This window comes from Rhamphochromis longiceps, linkage group LG2 (assembly GCF_057381845.1).
Source record: "Rhamphochromis longiceps isolate RC_006_pf linkage group LG2, R_longiceps_female_GT1.1, whole genome shotgun sequence".
Taxonomy (NCBI): domain Eukaryota; kingdom Metazoa; phylum Chordata; class Actinopteri; order Cichliformes; family Cichlidae; genus Rhamphochromis; species Rhamphochromis longiceps.
Window position 1 is genome coordinate 20,840,946 of NC_140558.1, and position 17,702 is coordinate 20,858,647.

Consider the following 17,702-nt stretch of genomic DNA (forward strand, 5'->3'; position numbering starts at 1 on the left):
CTACCCTTTTTGTTACTTTCCACTTTCTTGGTTGTGTGTTTTGTTTTTTGTTTGTTTTCCCCCTTTCTTGATGATAAAAATATAAAAAGGAAGCAATGTCAGCCTATGGGGCAATTTGTAATTGTGTGGATGCTTTAAGCATCCACACTATTGAGTTCCTTCTTGGTGTTTCCGTACACTTTTCGCCGTGGATCTACTTCCACAATTTTTGTGCTATTTTCACCGTTCAAATTTTAAACTATTCTGCTATTTCTGTTAATGATGGCTATATCTTTTGGTATTTTTCACTATTATACTTTTTAAAATATTAAGCTTTTTTCCTTTAATTTGAAATGAATGGGAAACTTCTGCAATTCTGCTAAAATTTGCTTGTTTTTGAAACTTAACTACTTCCTCATATTTTCACGTAGAACAACCATTCAAACTTTAAAATGTTCTCAAATTATTGGGCTATTCAGGTATAAATCAGCTTTTTCAAAGCTTTTACCGTTTTACTTTTATTCCTCTTAAAGTTTTGAGTTGCCAAATTGTGATTTTTCACAAAATACATGCGTTGTTATGGTTGCTATACTCTTGGCTTCCAGTGTGCCACTGAAGGTTTTGCAGTTTTCTCTTCATGTCCGAACAACTTCTTGCTACTTGCTCAATTTTCACTCAACTTCCACGAATTATACATCAAAATGTAGGTATTTTTGCTGGCTTTCAGGAAATGTCACTATCATTGTTGTGGGACTTATAGGATCTTTGCAAATCTCCTCAGACCAACACAAAGTCGGAAAACTCTCCATAGAAAGTCAATGGAGAGTTTGTTCAAAATCACCGCTTGATTTCTGTAATGAGAGGCATATTCGAATCGTCATATCTCCTTAACGAAACAAACTTAAGACATGAGGCTTGTCCCAGTATATCTTCAGACACTCCTGACGCTCACAATTCAAGAATTTCTTTCTCACCTATTACCGTTCTGAAATGAGTTAGACTTGTTTGAGGGTAGGAAATTTGTCCTTCGCTCAGATTTCAAACTCTGGAAATGAACCACTTTTTTCTCTTGTCATAACTTTTTGTTGGATTTCCACAGAGACCTGAAAATTTCCATGACTGTTCACCAAAGCCTGCTGTCTCTTACGGTGAAAGAATGATATTGATACTCCAAATAGATTTAGAGTTAGAAAGCGTTGTTTGAGGGCAAGTCAAGGCAGTTTTTGCTTCGCCTCTACTCAGTTATGGTGCATTACAAGTCAAATATCTTTAATAATTCAGATTTTAATGATAAATTGTCAACACTGGAAGATTCCCCCATCTCTTCTGAACAAAATGGTCTAAGAATGACCGTTCTAGCCTCTACGGTTAGGAAATTACGGCCATTTGTTTGAGGGGAGTCCGCACTACGAGAAATAAACTGCAAAAATCAGCTGTCCATTTTGCTTTTCCAATTTTTCTGTTTAAGTTATTACTAGTTCTGCTATTTTATAAGATTTGTGCTAAATATAGTATTTCTGCCAAATATAGTATTTCTGATTAATTATAGTTTTTCTACCAAATCATAGTACAGTATTTTTGCTTTTTAAAGGATTTTTATGGGATATTTATATTGCTTAATATAGTATTTGTGCTTTTTATAAGATTTGTGCTTAATATAGTATTTGTGCTTTTTATAGGATTTGTGCTTAATATAGTATTTCTTCTTTTTATAATATTTGTGCTAAAACATAGTATTTCTACTAAATGTAGTATTTATGCTTAATCATACTATTTGTGCTTTTTATAGGATTTGTGCTTAATATAGTATTTCTGCCAAATGATAGTATTTGTGCTAAAACATAGTATTAATTTAAAATTACAATATTCATACTTCATCACAGTGTCTCTGGTAAATCACAGTATTTCTACTATGTTGTACTATTTTTCTAAATCATAGTGTTTCTGTAATGTTCAAGTATTTTTGGCTAAATATATTCTTTCTGTTATCTTATACTATTTCTCCTAAAGTCTTGTATTTTTGAGAAGTTATCATGTTTCTGGTAAGTTACAATATTTCTGCTAAGTTCTGCTATGCTATTGTATTTCTGCCAAGTATTATGTTTCCTCTAAGATATTGCAGTTCTGCTAAGTTATTACATTTTAGCAAAGTTCCTTTGCTTCTGCAAAGTTTTTACAATTTCTGCAACTTTTCAGCTTTTTCAGCTAGTTTTTGCATACAGCTTCAGCTTTAAAGCATCCACACAGCATTTTCGCAGGAAATGCAAATTTTTCTAGTTGTTACTTGTGCTTCACAATAAAATATTTGAAGATAAATAAAGAACGTTTTTTGGAAAACCAAACAAATAAAAACACACACGACATTGACTTGAGAGCAAGCCTGAGGATTTGTGCAGTTGTAGCATCCAGCCTGTGAGGGGCAGTAGTGTTTCACCTCTGCCTATTACTAACAAAGAAGAACAAAGCAGAAGTGACCTACGTTTCCGGGGCGCGCGGTGATCGCAACGTTTTGTGGTTGTTGTTTTTATTTTTGTTGTTGTGGTTTTAAGTTTTCAGGAGATAAACATGTATGACCAGGATGAAGGTGAGCTGCACAGCTGTAAAACGTCATTACGTCACATGGTGGATAATTTTATTTGCATTTATTTGGTAATTTTATTAACAGGACGTGACAGAGGAGCTAACCCGTGCTACAGCTAACCATTTTAGTAATTTCTGAGAGAACAAAAGCTAGTATCACTCATCCAAACAAACACCTGTCACACAGGTACGCGTCAGCCTCACGCAGATCACGAGCCTCACCTGATTCGTGTGCTAACATCAGCTAAAAGCAGCGGGGCTTTGTGTGAGCTAACAGGCTAAATGCTGCTAATGCACGAGGACCCTTTATTTAACTTGATTATCGCTGCAGACGTTTACACTCAGCGTTACTGTGACACTACACCCACAAATACTACAATATATAAACAGTACCACAGTATAAAAGCGAACACTTATATTATGTGTAAATTCTGCGGTATAAAAACTGTGTACAATCCGCCATATTTACACAGTATAAACACTGCATAAAGAAAGCTGGACCGTGATCAGAGATTGATCAGCAATGGAAGTAAATGTTGACCACAAGATAATTGACCGATCTATCTTTAAGTTAAAGGTGAGAGGTCATTACCCAGTTTCTCAGGGAGGCAAAGCTACAGGCAGCAGGTCAGTTCATCCTGTCTTCTCCTCCTTTTAACCTGTAAAGGTCATGAAATGAAAGAGATGATGAGAAAAATAGACGTGTGGTGTGCTGAGACACACTAGTCTCCTTAATTACGTAAGGCTGAAGGGCTGCGGTGTTAAAACTACAAAGTGCAGAAGATGGACTACAAAATGTCTTCCTTCATCACAGGTGTTTTACAGGTTGTGATAATGAAAATGTCCCTTCAAAGACAGGACAGGATGTCTGCAGCAGCTCAAAACACTCAGCTGTCTTTATAAATTTCCTGGAATAACTGAAGAGGCTCAGGTTTAGGACTCAAAGACAGGGACAAAGTGTTTTTGCAGTAGACTAACAACACAAGTATTTGTAAGAGATTACTTTCAAGAGCAGAATATTTAAATGAGCCACAATAACTGGATTTGTTCCACAAACTTTAACTCTTAGTAAATAGTGTGTTAAGCAGAGTGTAATAGCTGATTTGATCATTTATGATTCATTGGAATGAGGGGGACGAGAGAATTGTAATCAGCTCAAAGCTGTGAGAGTAGGGCCAAGACTCATCACTTAAGTGTTTCAAAAGCCAAGCTTGGATTTTATGAAACAGTTGTTTGAGCTCACAGGGAGTGTCATCTGTAGTGTGACAAATGAAAGTCTGTCAGACTGCAGCTGTTAATTAGATTCTGTGTGGGCTGGAAAACACTGAACGTTGGATTTAGCCATGTGTCACCTCCATCACTTGTGATCTGACAGTAAATCATCACCATCGTGCGGTCAGCAGTTTGGAATCAGCTCTCTGATGAACCCTGAGGCTCAGTCTTCAGGACCTCTCACAGTTCATATCAACAGAGTTCTCCTGATATCACCAGCTTCAGGCTGTGTGCTGCATTTGCCTGCACTCAGACAGGAAGTGATGTCATTACACTCGACTCACACAAACAGGAAGTTGACTTAACAGATCAGTTGTGTTGCTTCTGATTGATCAGTTTGCGTGATCAGAACCAGTGAGTTAAAAACAGAACGATCAATAACTTTCCTGTGAGATTGTTATCTGTTTTTATTGATGTATCTGATCAATTCACCAGTTGTTTAAACTGATCATTAAACTCTATGTGCAGTTATCTGTGAAAAGGAAGTAACCTGAACCGACAATCTGTCATTGATTGATCGGTGAAGCTTCAACGTCTCAGTATGTGTATTGCTCACGTATATTTATCCCTGCTGTCTCTGTCAGATAATCAGTATGATGAAGATGATGATGAGATCACTCCTGACCTGTGGCAGGAAGCGTGCTGGATCGTCATCAGGTAAACTCACCTGTGTGTCCTTGTGGAGATGTAGTGATCATCTGTTCTTACAGGAAAAATATTATGGTGAGTCCACACAAAGCGCGGACCGAACGGCACGTACACGGACCCGCCATCGGTGTTCAAAGCTGACAGCTCAAAGGTCTCTGATGCTGCAGGTGTTGTCTCTCTCTGAACCAGCAGAAAAAGAAGATCAAACTATGTTTCTCGTTTGATAAACATCATTATTAATTCCCTCTGACTTTGGCTAGTTTTCCATCTCAGATCTCTGTTTTTTGCATTATTCACCCAACAGCAATGTTCCCTTTAAACTGCGCGCATGTTAGAGCTGGGCGATAGAATGATAACGATATGTATTGCGAAATAACTTTTTCTCGATAGAAAAATTAAACTATTGCGATAGACCTCGCCGCGCTTGTCCTCTTTAAAAAGAAAAAGAAAAAAAAGAACAGCCAATCCAAATTAAGTAGTAGCAGAGCCGAACCAATCACAGCCGCAGCGTCACGTCACGTGACTTGTTACGTACAGCACAAGTGCCAAGCCGCACATGTGTATTTGTTTGGGAAGCAGCCAGCCACCGTGCCGCTGGGTAATGGAGGAAATGAGTGTGCCGACTAGAGAAAAATCAACCGAGCATGACCGAAGGTTACCGAAGAGACAACAGATGATGGTTCCAATGCCGGAGAGATTGTCGAACGGAAGAGCCATAGAAGTTCCGTAGTGTGAAGGTATTTCGGCTATTTCAAGTCTGACAAAAAACAGAGTAGCGTTCACTGTAAACTGTGCCGAAAGCAAGTCTGGAAATACAATAAAGCGGTGCATGCTCAATCTCTGACTGGAAGCGCTAATTCGTCATTCGGCTTTTGTCAGACTAAAGTAACTGTTAAAACTGGTTGAAAAGCTCAGCTATACAACAAGGAGAGATTGAGAATTTCCTTTTAGTTCTCAGTTTATTTGATATTGACAAAAGTTAGTCAATTTTGTCTGTTCTTCTGTAAAACTAAGATTTATTTTTAGAATTAATATTTTGTTTCTAAGTGGAATTGACAATTTAGTAGCCTGTTTTGTTTGTTCTATTTTGAAACTTAAACGCTTCAGCGGCTGCCTTTTGTGTAGTTTGCAATATTTGCCTTTATTTATCTGAAAAAGTCTCATGTTCCTTAAGTACATCTACCCTGTTGAACTTATTATGGGAAATAAATATATAAAATAAAAACAAGCTGCTGATTATTTCACATTTTACTTGTGAGCAACGGCACATTTAAATCTTACAAATATAGTTATTTGGCTTATATCGTGATATATATCGTTATCGCCTGAAATGGAAAAAACCTATCGTGATATGAAAAAATCTTATATCACCCAGCTCTAGCGCATGCGCAATTGCGCACTGCTGGCACGGTCTCTGTGCACAGAAAACAATCTAACCTGAATTGAAATTAAAATAAATACGTTAACAATTCTGTTTTGCAGTGTTAGTCAGTGAGTGACTGAACGATGCCACCTTATCCCATAGTCCAGCCAATGATGTGATTCACATTCATATATACGTAGCTAATCAACATCGTTGACAGGCTATGACAGCGTCCTTATGGGCCGACACCGGTGTTTTAGCTAGCAAAGCGGCGTGGCTGATGTGGAGTGAAGCCACGTTAATGACAAAGTGTACAACCATTGGAGATGTGAGCAGGACAGACGGAACAATTGACGGTGTGTGGACTTTATACCAGTTTTAATTTTGTGTTGATAGGCCACGTAAAACCAGAATTATGATGAAAATATCTGCAATGTTTGGTTTTCTTCCTGAATACTGTCGTTGTTTATATTTACTGCGGGAAGAAATGGTAAAAACGGCGTTTTATAAGGAAAACGCTCGAAAGCACTTTCCGCCTGTGAGCAAAGACAACACCAAAAAAAACCCCACCCTTTCCTATTGGTCGAAAAAAGTACCATGTCGACCAATCAAAAAATGATATGGCAACATGGCATTTAGTTGTTTAGGAAGGGGGAAGTTTTAGGAGTGACGGCGGTGTTTTGAGATGTGAGAGATTTGCGACGTTTAGCTCAAATCTTGTGTAGTTAGCGTGTAGTGTAGTCAATAGTTTTGTTGTGTGTGTCAGAACAATGAGGCGACTACTGAATGTTACAGGTGTTACAGCAGTGATACATCTGCTGCTGTCAGGCCTGCAGGTATCAGGCTGTTGTTCTCCTTTATCTCATAGTGGACAGAAATTATTTTTGGAGTGGCACAAATAATTTGTGTGGCATTAGATTTGATGCAGAACAGCTGATTGTTCTGTAAATAGTTTGTTTATTTAAAAAACGCCTTGGCTGCATTTTTAGGTAAACAGCTGCAAAAATCTTTGTTGTTTGCAAAACTCAGTTACTTTTTAAAAGAAGTAACTATATAATTAATAGCCCAACATTGGTCATTATTTACTGTATTTTGCAGACAGAGTTACAGGACTCTCTCCCAGACCACAGACACAGACTCATAATACAAGTCAGAACTTTGTAAAAAAGAAGAAAGTTTTGTTTTCAAAATTGGAGTTCAAGTTATTTTTACTTCCAATAGTGTTAACATGCTACACAGGTCATGAAATAAATTTTTTAATTTTCATTGTAAGTGGGCTAAAGCAGTTAATTAAAAGTAGTCTAACATAAATGTACATGCTGTAATTTGATTATTTTAATAAACCATTGTTATGACCCGTCTAGGGCCAGGCAATAACATGAGTGAGGCACTCGCTTCCCCCCCCCAAGACCCAAGCAGCCACAAGAAACAAATCCGTTAGTTACAATGTGGTTTATTTACAATGTGAAATAAAGGAACCAAAACGGGAGTGTCAACACTTCAGGGTGAGCCAGGGCCAAAGCAATAAACAAAACAAATCTACACAAATCCCGCACCCCTGACCTTACCAAAACAAAGTCAAAAATAAAGACAGTCTGACCTCCTTAACTAACTCAAAACAGGAGAAAACGGGTGATCAAAAGAAACGGCAGCTCACCCCTACCCACTCCACTTCCACAACTTTTAAGCGCACTGCAACCAGCGGCTGCCACAGGAATACTGCTGGGTCATGAGGAGAAACGCGAGGACCTCTCCCACTGTAGCACTCCAGCCTCCTTTTAATGGGCGGGTCCTCCTGCTGGAACCAGTCACGTCGGGGCAGTGTATCCACGCACCAATCGGAGCAGGGCCCTGGCACAGCTAAATTAACATAAAAAGACACAACACCTGCACAAAACAAACACATGGACATGCAAGTTCGTAACACCATGTAACTTGGATGGATTCGATGCTGGCGTGACCACAGTGCACACGTCTGCTGTTGCTCACAGTGGTCCAAGGGACTACTCAGGGAGTTTGTGTGTTCGCTTAGACACATGAAAAATTAGAGGGAACATTGCTCACCAGTCTACCGTTTTTTACAGCGCTGGCGGCTGCTGTGTTAGGTTTTTTTTTTTTTTTTTTGGGTTTTTTGCAAGCAGCCGTTTTAACGCCATGCAACCTCAGGTTTTTGGCCTGCTTGGATGTTCTATCAAAAATTGTGCTCTGTTGTGTATCTGATGAATGAAAGCCAAACCAGTAACACACCACTGAAGTTGCAGCATTTTTACAAACCAATTCTGGTTCATCTGTTTCATTTAACGATCCGCTTTCCCCCTTCTCATTCTCCGTCGCCGCCATGCTTTTTCCACCATTTGCGTATGAAAACAAAGGCACTGTCTTTTGCTAACCTGGCAGATTGCGCTGCAGCAGTCGCAGCTGGTTTGTAGACACAAGTATGCGAACGTGCCATTTCCCCCCGCTATTTTAATGATAATCCTGCACAGAAGCTCAGAGACAGACTCACACACACATGGAGATGTTGCAACTGTTTGAAGATTTGAGTTTGTGGAAAGAACTTTGCAAAGACACATTTGACAAAGTCTCTGCTTCCAGTTTTGACTTCTTCTCCTCCTCATCAGGGTGTATGATGCAATATTGTCTGAGTGGCGACACCTATAGTTTTGGAGAATACTGCAGCGCCTTCCTGCGCCTTAAGAGCAGGTAGAAAAGGTTGCATCTGACGCAGGGGTGAGTGAAGCCACCACTGCAGGGGGGATATATTGGCACCTTAACTATTTACACCCCAATTTTGTGCTTTGGTGCTTCATCTAAACTCTGTAGCACTTATTTGTCACACCAAATATACCTGATCCTGGAGATAAAATACTGTGAGAACCTCCCTTAATAATGTCAGAAAGCCTTCCAAGAAAACAGAATATCAACGTCGACTCTGCATTCACCAACGAGCTGAATCAGTTCTACGCCCGTTTCGAGGTTAGCCAGGCGGCTAATGCTATCTACCGCCTAACTACCGAGGACAGTGACGTCATCAGCGAGAGACCGGTGACCAGCATCGCGGAGCATGACGTTCGAGTGGCATTGAGGAGAGTGAACACAAGGAAAGCGGCGGGGCCAGACGGCATCACCGGCCGTCTGCTGCGCTGCTGTGCTGACCAGCTAGCAGGTGTGTTCGCTTACATCTTCAACGAGTCCCTGGCGAAGTCTGTGGTCCCCACATGCTTCAAAAGATCCACCATCATCCCTGTGCCCAAGAACAGCAAACCATCATCCCTGAACGATTACCGGCCAGTTGCACTGACCTCTGTAGTAATGAAGGTATTTGAGAGGCTGCTGAAGAACATAATCTCCTCCTCCATCCCAGACACCACAGATCTGCTGCAGTTCGTCTACAGATCCAACAGATCCACAGAGGATGCCATTGCCCACGTCCTACACACTAGTGATGTGCGATACCACTGATTTCCTTTCCGATCCGATACCAAGTACTTTTCAGGGTGGTATCGACGATACTGATCAGATACCGATACTTTATACAAAAAAACTTATTTTATTTATTGTATCTCAAATTATAGCGTCATAATGATTACAGGACATCAGATTACTTGTTCTTATCACTTAATAATGCAGAGTTCATCATATAGAAATAAAAAAAAACTGAAGTTATGCGCTATTTGAACACGTTGCCTGCCTGCAGCACTAAAGGACTCTGTGAGAGACGTGTGTCTCGCCCTAGCAGCACCTGTCCCTCTCCTCCTCTTCAGTTCGTCTCAACATACGCGCCTCATATTCTGTGATATGATTTACTCTGAGGTGTTTGACAAGGTTAGTGATGTTGCCACAACCAAACATGCCAACCCTCCCGATTTTTCCGGGAGAATCCCGGAGCCACCATTCTCCCGAATTTCCACCTGGACAACAAAATTGAAAAACCATATTGCAGAATTCATAGCGCAGCCGAGCCAATTCCAGTTTCCAACAATGGTGGCAGCTACTTAGTTTTAATATTACTCTTCTTTCTCTTTCTGGGTCGCAAAAAAACCCAACTTTTAACATGTTTTCAGGTGAGAATGTAGCTGTGTAAACTTCAAATATCTGAGCCGATCAACACATCGTCTTCAAACCCCCGCAGGCTTTCACTACTTGGGTTAAACATGATATATAAGTCACTTTGATAACTTAAAAATGTTATTGTTTGGCTTTTTCAGTGTTTTGTTTGTTCGTGAGTAAATCGGTTTGGCTGAGATTAAAGTTATTAGATTAGATTAAATTAAATTTAACTTTATTAATCCCTCAGGTGTGTTCCTCCGGGGTTTTCACACTGCTGAATAAACATCAAACAGAAAACTAATTAAAGAAAGTGTGAGACGCCAGCGCCCGGTTATATTTTAGATAGCAAGGAGCAGACGGCTGAGTTTCACTCCACCGAGGGAACTCAAGACGTACTACCCGGCTTTCTTTAGACCGGGAAGGGCGGGTCCTCAGGTGGAAGCAGCCTCTGAATTTGGACACCCCCGCTGTTTCGGTGACATTTAACGTATTTTATCTGATAAATAAACCCTGTAAAATGTGCCCTTTTGATTGTCTCCCTAATTCTGAGGTCTCAAGGTTGGGAAAGTATAGCCACAACACCTCACTCTTGGAGCACTTTTTTGCCACATGTATCGCAAACCATGTCTCAGCTGTTTGTGGAGGTAAAATACGTCTGCACAATTAGGCTCAGCCATTGTTGTGAGTGCGCGCGCCAAGGGACTGCGAGTCATTTATACAGCCGTATTTCGCACATGACTATGAAAGGCAGAAGAGGAAGTAGTTCCTTTGAATGTAGACAATCCGAATGTTATAGTTTCCTTCCACTGTGTTGCTGTTAATGATAAACTACAAATTAACCCTAAATTACTAAAAATATCGATATTTTAATGTGAGAATCGATTCTAGAACATAAATGACTGGTATCGGAGGAATCTATATTTCAGGATCGATCCGCACATCACTACTACACACCACTCTCAGCCACGTGGACAAGAAACAGGGTAACTATGTGCGAATGCTGTTTGTTGATTACAGTTCAGCGTTTAACACAATAGTGCCCTGCAGACTGTTCACAAAGCTCAGGGATCTGGGACTTAACAGCCGTCTGTGTGCATGGGTGTTGGACTTCCTCACTGGCAGAACTCAGGTGGTGAGGGTGGGTAGATGCGTCTCTAACAGCATCACCATCAACACAGGAGCACCTCAGGGATGTGTCCTCTCGCCACTGCTCCACTCCCTCTACACTTCAGACTGTGTGGCCACCCATGGCTCCAACACCATTGTGAAGTTTGCTGACGACACAGTGGTGTTGGGTGCCATCTCCCACAACGATGAGGCGGCCTACATGGGTGAAGTGAAGATTCTGGCATCATGGTGCCAGGACAATCACCTCCAGCTGAACGTCGGCAAGACCAAGGAGCTGGTGGTGGACTTCAGAAGGAGTCAGCACAGAGACAAGGACAGAGAGACTCAAGAGGAGCTTCTATACCCAAGCCATCCGGGCCCTAAACACACACACCCGCCCTCTCACATCATCTATAATTGACTGAGACACGTGTGTGTGTGTGTGTGTGTGTGTGTGTGTGTGTGTGTGTGTGTGTGTGTGTGTGTGTGTGTGTGTGTGTGTGTGTGTGTGTGTGTGTATATATATCTTTGATTGTAATTGTGCAATATTAAAATTTAAAAAGGTCACACTAATAATATTAATATATATATATTAATATTATTAGTGTGACCTTTTTAAATTTTAATATTGCACAATTACAATCAAAGAGTTAATTTTTTTGTCAGCTGTTATATGCAGTAAACTATTTAAAAACCCTGCAGTTACTGAAATGGAAACCAATGAGCAGCTCAAATTGAAAATTCTTGTTTTTCCCTCTTTTGAATATTTATTATTGCTCATTTATAAGACAAAGTTATTTCTTATCTTACCGGATTAGTAAAATAATCCATAGCTGCAGCCCTAATCCAGAATAAGAGTCTGGTTAGATCCTATATATCTACGACTGCATGTTCTCCCCATGTTTGCGTGGGTTCTCTCCGGGTACTCCAGCTAGTGGGGATAGGTTAACTGGAAGTTCTAAATTGTCCGTATGCGTGAATGGTTGTCTGTGTCTATCTGTCAGCCCTGCGAAAGACTGGCAACCTGTCCAGGGTGTACTCTGCCTCTCGCCCTAAGACAGCTGGGATAGGCGCCGCCATTGTGGACCCTGAAAGGGATAAGCGTGTGTTATCTGGCTTCATGGATAGATAGTTGGGCGTATCGAACGCTGCACTGAGGTCTAGCAGGACAAGCACAGAGATAAGTCAGAGGCTATAAGAAGATCTGTTGCCACAAATCTGAAACTGAATTAAATGATCATCTGCTCTGTAGAACAGTTCATGTCTGCCATTTTGAACTCAGCTGCAGGTAAGGAATCAAAGTTGTACCAACACCAGACCAGCGCTGGTCTAGTGATCAGTCCACTGATCAACATTGAAGTATCGATCAGAGACTGGACAGGTAGATGTTAAGCTTGGGTCATGCGATGGCCTGACAGGGTATTTTTTTTAATTTTTTTTACTGAGTGCAGAATCTGGCATGAGCCTGTGAGGTTCTGACGGGGCCAGCACAGCTCTTATTTTGATCTCTCTCTCTCTCTCTCTCTCTCTCTCTCTCTCTCTCTCTCTCTCTCTCTCTCTCTCTCTCTCTCTCTCTCTCTCTTTCTTTCTCAGCTCTTATTTTGACGAGAAAGGGCTGGTGCGGCAGCAACTAGATTCCTTCGATGAGTTCATTCAGATGTCTGTTCAGAGGATCGTGGAGGATGCTCCGCCCATCGACCTGCAGGCTGAAGCTCAGCACACCTCAGGGGAGGTGGAGGAGCCGGTGAGTACCACCAGGTGTGACTGAGAATGGGGGGGGGGGGGGGTCGCTCTGTCACATGGGGCGACGTGGCTCAAGAGTTGGCAGTTCGTCTTGTAATCGGAAGGTTGCCGGTTCGAGCCCCAGCTTGGACAGTCTTGGTTGTTGTGTCCTCGGGCAAGACACTACTGCCTACTGGTGGTGGTCAGAGGGCCCGGTGGCGCCAGTGTCCGGCAGCCTCGCCTCTGTCAGTGCGCCCCAGGGTGGCTGTGGCTACAATGTAGCTGCCATCACCAGTGTGTGAATGGGTGGACGACTGGATGTGTAAAGCACTTTGGGGTCCATAGGGACTAAGTTAAGCGCTTTACAAATACAGGCCATTTACCATTTACATCACCGACATCACTGTGTTTTTGGTGTAGCCTCGGTATCTCCTGAAGTTTGAGCAGATCTACCTGTCTAAGCCCACCCACTGGGAGAGAGATGGAGCACCATCTCCCATGATGCCCAACGAGGCACGGCTGAGGAACCTGACGTGAGTTTTACCTCTCGCCTGTCTTTGCTGTCATTTCCTGTTCACCCCTTCTCATATCCTGTCCCATTTCACCTGCCCCTCAGGTACTCTGCGCCACTGTATGTGGACATCACAAAGACAATCATCAAGGAGGGAGAGGATCAGCTGCAGACGCAGCACCAGAAGACCTTCATTGGGAAAATTCCCATCATGCTTCGCTCCACGTACTGCCTGCTAAGTGGCCTGACTGACCGAGACCTGTGCGAACTCAACGAGTGCCCATTGGACCCTGGAGGTTACTTCATCATCAATGGGTCAGAAAAGGTGTGCTTTGACATCATTGCGTGGCGAGCTGCTTACTCGAGAGAACGATGATTCTGCTACGCCCGCACGCCGTGTCCTGCTTACAAGCTAACAGGCGCACATTCATGTCTTTGCATTGTTTTACATGGAGCGTCATACACTGATACCGCATCAGTGGCATCAGGCAGCCGTGTAAACAGATGTGTCACTGTTTCCAGGTGCTGATCGCTCAGGAAAAGATGGCCACCAACACGGTGTACGTGTTTGCCAAGAAGGACTCGAAGTATGCGTACACCGCAGAGTGCCGATCCTGCCTGGAGAATTCATCCCGCCCAACCAGCACGATCTGGGTCAGCATGATGGCTCGAGGAGGGCAGGTGAGTTACCTGGAAGCAGGAAGTGAAGTGAGCACCCAAGCCGGGCTGCGATTAACTGAGAAGAGCTCATAACATTGAGTTAGAGAGATGAGCGATGCTCTTATTTCTGTTGTTGGAAACAGAACGTTGTCTGCCAATTGACCCAGACCACTGATTGTTGATTGCTGTTAATCTCTCAGGGAGTGAAGAAGAGCGCCATAGGTCAGAGGATCGTCTCCACGCTTCCCTACATCCGACAGGAAGTTCCCATCATCATCGTGTTCCGGGCACTGGGCTTCGTATCGGACAGAGACATCCTGGAACATATCATTTATGACTTTGATGACCCTGAGATGATGGAGATGGTCAGTCTGCGACGCATTAATGATTTTTTTTGATTGTCTCAGTCTGCAGGTAGTAACTTTTAACCCCGCCTACTTCAGGTGAAGCCCTCTCTGGACGAAGCTTTTGTGATCCAGGAGCAGAACGTGGCGTTGAACTTCATTGGCTCACGAGGCGCAAAACCCGGTGTGACGAAGGAGCGACGGATTAAATACGCAAAGGAAGTCCTGCAAAAGGAGATGCTGCCACATGTCGGCGTAAGCGATTTCTGCGAGACCAAGAAGGCCTACTTCTTAGGGTGAGTCACACCTGAGGCTGACTGTCGCACCTGAGGCTGACCTGAGTCACGCACTTGACAGGAATCCTTCTGTGTTTGTGTTTTCAGGTACATGGTGCACAGGTTGCTGCTCGCCGCTCTCGGCAGGCGGGAACTGGATGACAGAGATCACTATGGCAACAAGAGGCTGGACCTCGCCGGGCCATTACTGGCCTTCCTGTTCCGAGGGTGAGGACTCTCTGTTGTCGACCATGCAGATTTTGTGTACACGCAGGTTCTGTTACTCAAAGAAGGCTTTCCAGTGTGACGCTGTTATTGTTAATCAGCTTTCTGTTTGGAACTCGCAATCTGATTGGATGAAGGAATGACATCATTCTTCTTCTCCTCCTCATCAGCATGTTTAAAAACCTGCTGAAGGAAATCAGGATCTATGCTCAGAAGTTCATCGACCGCGGGAAGGATTTCAACCTAGAGCTCGCCATTAAGACGCGTATCATCTCTGACGGGCTCAAGTACTCTCTTGCCACAGGTAACTGGGGTGACGTGAAGAAGGCTCACCAGGCCCGAGCCGGCGTGTCACAGGTAAGCCTACCTGTAAACTGATGCTCACTCTGAAATACAAATGAGAGCCTGACACCTGCCGCTCTACCTCCACTGATGCTCATCATTTTTGTGTTCACAGGTGTTGAACCGTCTCACCTTCGCATCCACACTGTCTCACCTGCGCCGGGTCAACTCTCCTATCGGTCGAGATGGAAAACTGGCGAAACCTCGACAGCTGCACAACACACTATGGGGGATGGTGTGTCCGGCCGAGACGCCCGAGGTAACGCTCACCTGGCAAGTTGTAAGATTGGTTCACCTTTAACACAGCGATCCGGCGTATTGATTGTGGAGTTGATGGTTTGCAGGGTCACGCTGTGGGGCTGGTGAAGAACTTGGCCCTGATGGCCTACATCTCTGTGGGCTCGCAGCCATCGCCCATCCTGGAGTTTCTGGAGGAGTGGAGCATGGAGAACCTGGAGGAGATCTCACCTGCGGCCATTGCAGAGTCCGTGACCATTTCATAGTCAGACGAGGTTATTAATTACCCTGCAGGTGTGTAATGTGTGTCCTGCTTTAACATTTTAGTGCCACTAAAATCTTTGTGAATGGCTGCTGGGTGGGAATCCACAAAGATCCAGAACAGCTGATGAATACACTGAGGAAACTCCGCAGACAGATGGATATCATCGTCTCTGAGGTAACCACCGTTGCACACATCCACACGCGACCAGTAATCAATACTGGAATGTTCACACGGTGGATGGTGACAGAAGGCATAAATCTGTTTTCTGCTTGTGAGACGTCACAAACACTTTGATTACGGCTGCCGCCTCTGCTTTACCTGATAGAACAGGTAAGCTGGTTGTCTCCCCCTGCTCTCTGCTCTCATTGGTCATTCTCTCTGAGACTTGTAGTAATCAATAACTGTTTCCTGTTCATGCAGCCTGGATGCAATTGATTTAGCGGTGTGTTGTGTATACCGAACAGTACACTTCACCGATTTCCATCACACATCAAAAGTAGACAGTAGGGCTGCCACGATTAGTTGACTATCAAAATCGTTGACGACTAATTTAATAGTCGCCGCGTCGTTTGAAGCTTTGTAAGATCCCGAAAGACGCAGGAATAAGTAGTAGGATTTAAGCGTGTAATAATGGACTGAAACAGAAGATGGCAGCACTGCATGTACAAGGATGCCAGCTGCCGTTAAACCCTGAAGAAGAAGCTGTGTCCAAATTCGGGGACCGCATCCTTAAGAGGCTGCATTTACTCAGGTTAAACATGATATATGAGTCACTTAGATAACTTAAACATGTTATTGTTTGTTTTTTTTCAGTTTTATTTGTTCCTGAGTAAATCAGTTTGGCTGCGATTAAAGTTATAGTTTTTACACAGCTGAATAAACGTCAGACAGAAAACTGATTATACAGAAGTGTGAAATGGTCGAGAGTTTACTCCAGTGTCCTGTTATATTTTAGATAGCAAGGAGCAGACGGCTGAGTTTATTAAACTCCACCAAAACAATCTGCAAACTTCATTGAAAGTTTAATAAATTATCTTCTTGTCTTTATTTTTAGTTAGCACATACCTGAAACACTATAAGCTGTAAGCTAATGATAGTTGTCTAAGAGCAGATGCTGCTGGTGCAATAAGCTGTACGTTTCACGTCCAATGGATGCATGATCTGATTAGTCGACTATCAAAATAATCGTCTGTGGCAGACAGGATGTTAACACAAACCTTCAGAATTTGAGTTATTGATTGGCGGGGCAGCGCTTGGTCATTCAAACGGTTTACCTGATCAAATATTTGATGGTATTTAATTGAAATCCTTGTTAGGCCCACCAGGCTGTTGATCAATCACTGAGAACTCGCCTGACCGTTTCAGGTGTCGATGATCAGAGACATTAGAGAGCGTGAGATCAGAATTTACACGGACGCTGGACGAATCTGCCGACCGCTGCTGATTGTCGAGAAACAGAAACTGCTGCTGAAGAGACGCCACATCGACCAGCTGAAGGAGCGCGAGTATAACAACTACAGGTGAGGCAGAATACAGACAGTTGAGATGGTGCTGAAGGTTGGCAATTGCTGCAGATGCTTCAGGTGGTGTTGACATAAATGTTCTTTGGCACTTAGCTGGCAGGACTTAGTGGCCAGCGGTGTGGTGGAGTACATAGACACCCTAGAAGAGGAGACCGTCATGCTCGCTATGACCCCAGATGACCTCCAGGAGAAAGGCGTGGCCTATTGTTCCACCTACACCCACTGTGAGATCCATCCATCTATGATCCTTGGAGTGTGTGCGTCCATCATCCCATTCCCTGATCACAACCAGGTACTCAGACAAAACAAACTAATAAACAAGCAAACAGATAAATAGATAAGCAAGCAAACAGGAAGCTTGGGCCTGAACACGCATGTTTTCAGTCTCCCAGGAACACATATCAGTCCGCCATGGGGAAGCAGGCCATGGGTGTTTACATCACCAACTTCCATGTTCGAATGGACACGCTCGCTCACGTGCTGTACTACCCTCAGAAACCACTCGTCACCACCCGCTCCATGGAGTACCTGCGCTTCAGGGAGCTCCCCGCAGGTATGCTCAACTGCCCACTGAGATGCTCAACTGTCCACTGAGATGC

General features: G+C 43.2%; 1 protein-coding gene across 2 annotated transcripts in view; it reads left to right on the forward strand.

The window, feature by feature from the left end:
- The first annotated feature begins 2,427 nt into the window (after positions 1 to 2,427).
- Positions 2,428 to 17,702, forward strand: part of LOC146677148 (DNA-directed RNA polymerase II subunit RPB2) — a 32,171-nt gene continuing 16,896 nt past the window's right edge. For both annotated transcript variants that reach the window (XM_085418711.1, XM_085418719.1), the window contains exons 1-16: positions 2,428 to 2,563; positions 4,416 to 4,488; positions 12,593 to 12,743; positions 13,142 to 13,254; positions 13,338 to 13,557; positions 13,755 to 13,913; positions 14,093 to 14,257; positions 14,336 to 14,532; positions 14,620 to 14,739; positions 14,907 to 15,093; positions 15,194 to 15,337; positions 15,423 to 15,562; positions 15,643 to 15,754; positions 16,946 to 17,100; positions 17,197 to 17,395; positions 17,488 to 17,656. In XM_085418711.1, the coding sequence (XP_085274837.1) occupies positions 2,545 to 2,563; positions 4,416 to 4,488; positions 12,593 to 12,743; positions 13,142 to 13,254; positions 13,338 to 13,557; positions 13,755 to 13,913; positions 14,093 to 14,257; positions 14,336 to 14,532; positions 14,620 to 14,739; positions 14,907 to 15,093; positions 15,194 to 15,337; positions 15,423 to 15,562; positions 15,643 to 15,754; positions 16,946 to 17,100; positions 17,197 to 17,395; positions 17,488 to 17,656 (2,323 nt within the window). In that variant the 5' untranslated portion in view covers positions 2,428 to 2,544. The remainder of the gene's footprint in view (positions 2,564 to 4,415; positions 4,489 to 12,592; positions 12,744 to 13,141; positions 13,255 to 13,337; positions 13,558 to 13,754; positions 13,914 to 14,092; positions 14,258 to 14,335; positions 14,533 to 14,619; positions 14,740 to 14,906; positions 15,094 to 15,193; positions 15,338 to 15,422; positions 15,563 to 15,642; positions 15,755 to 16,945; positions 17,101 to 17,196; positions 17,396 to 17,487; positions 17,657 to 17,702) is intronic.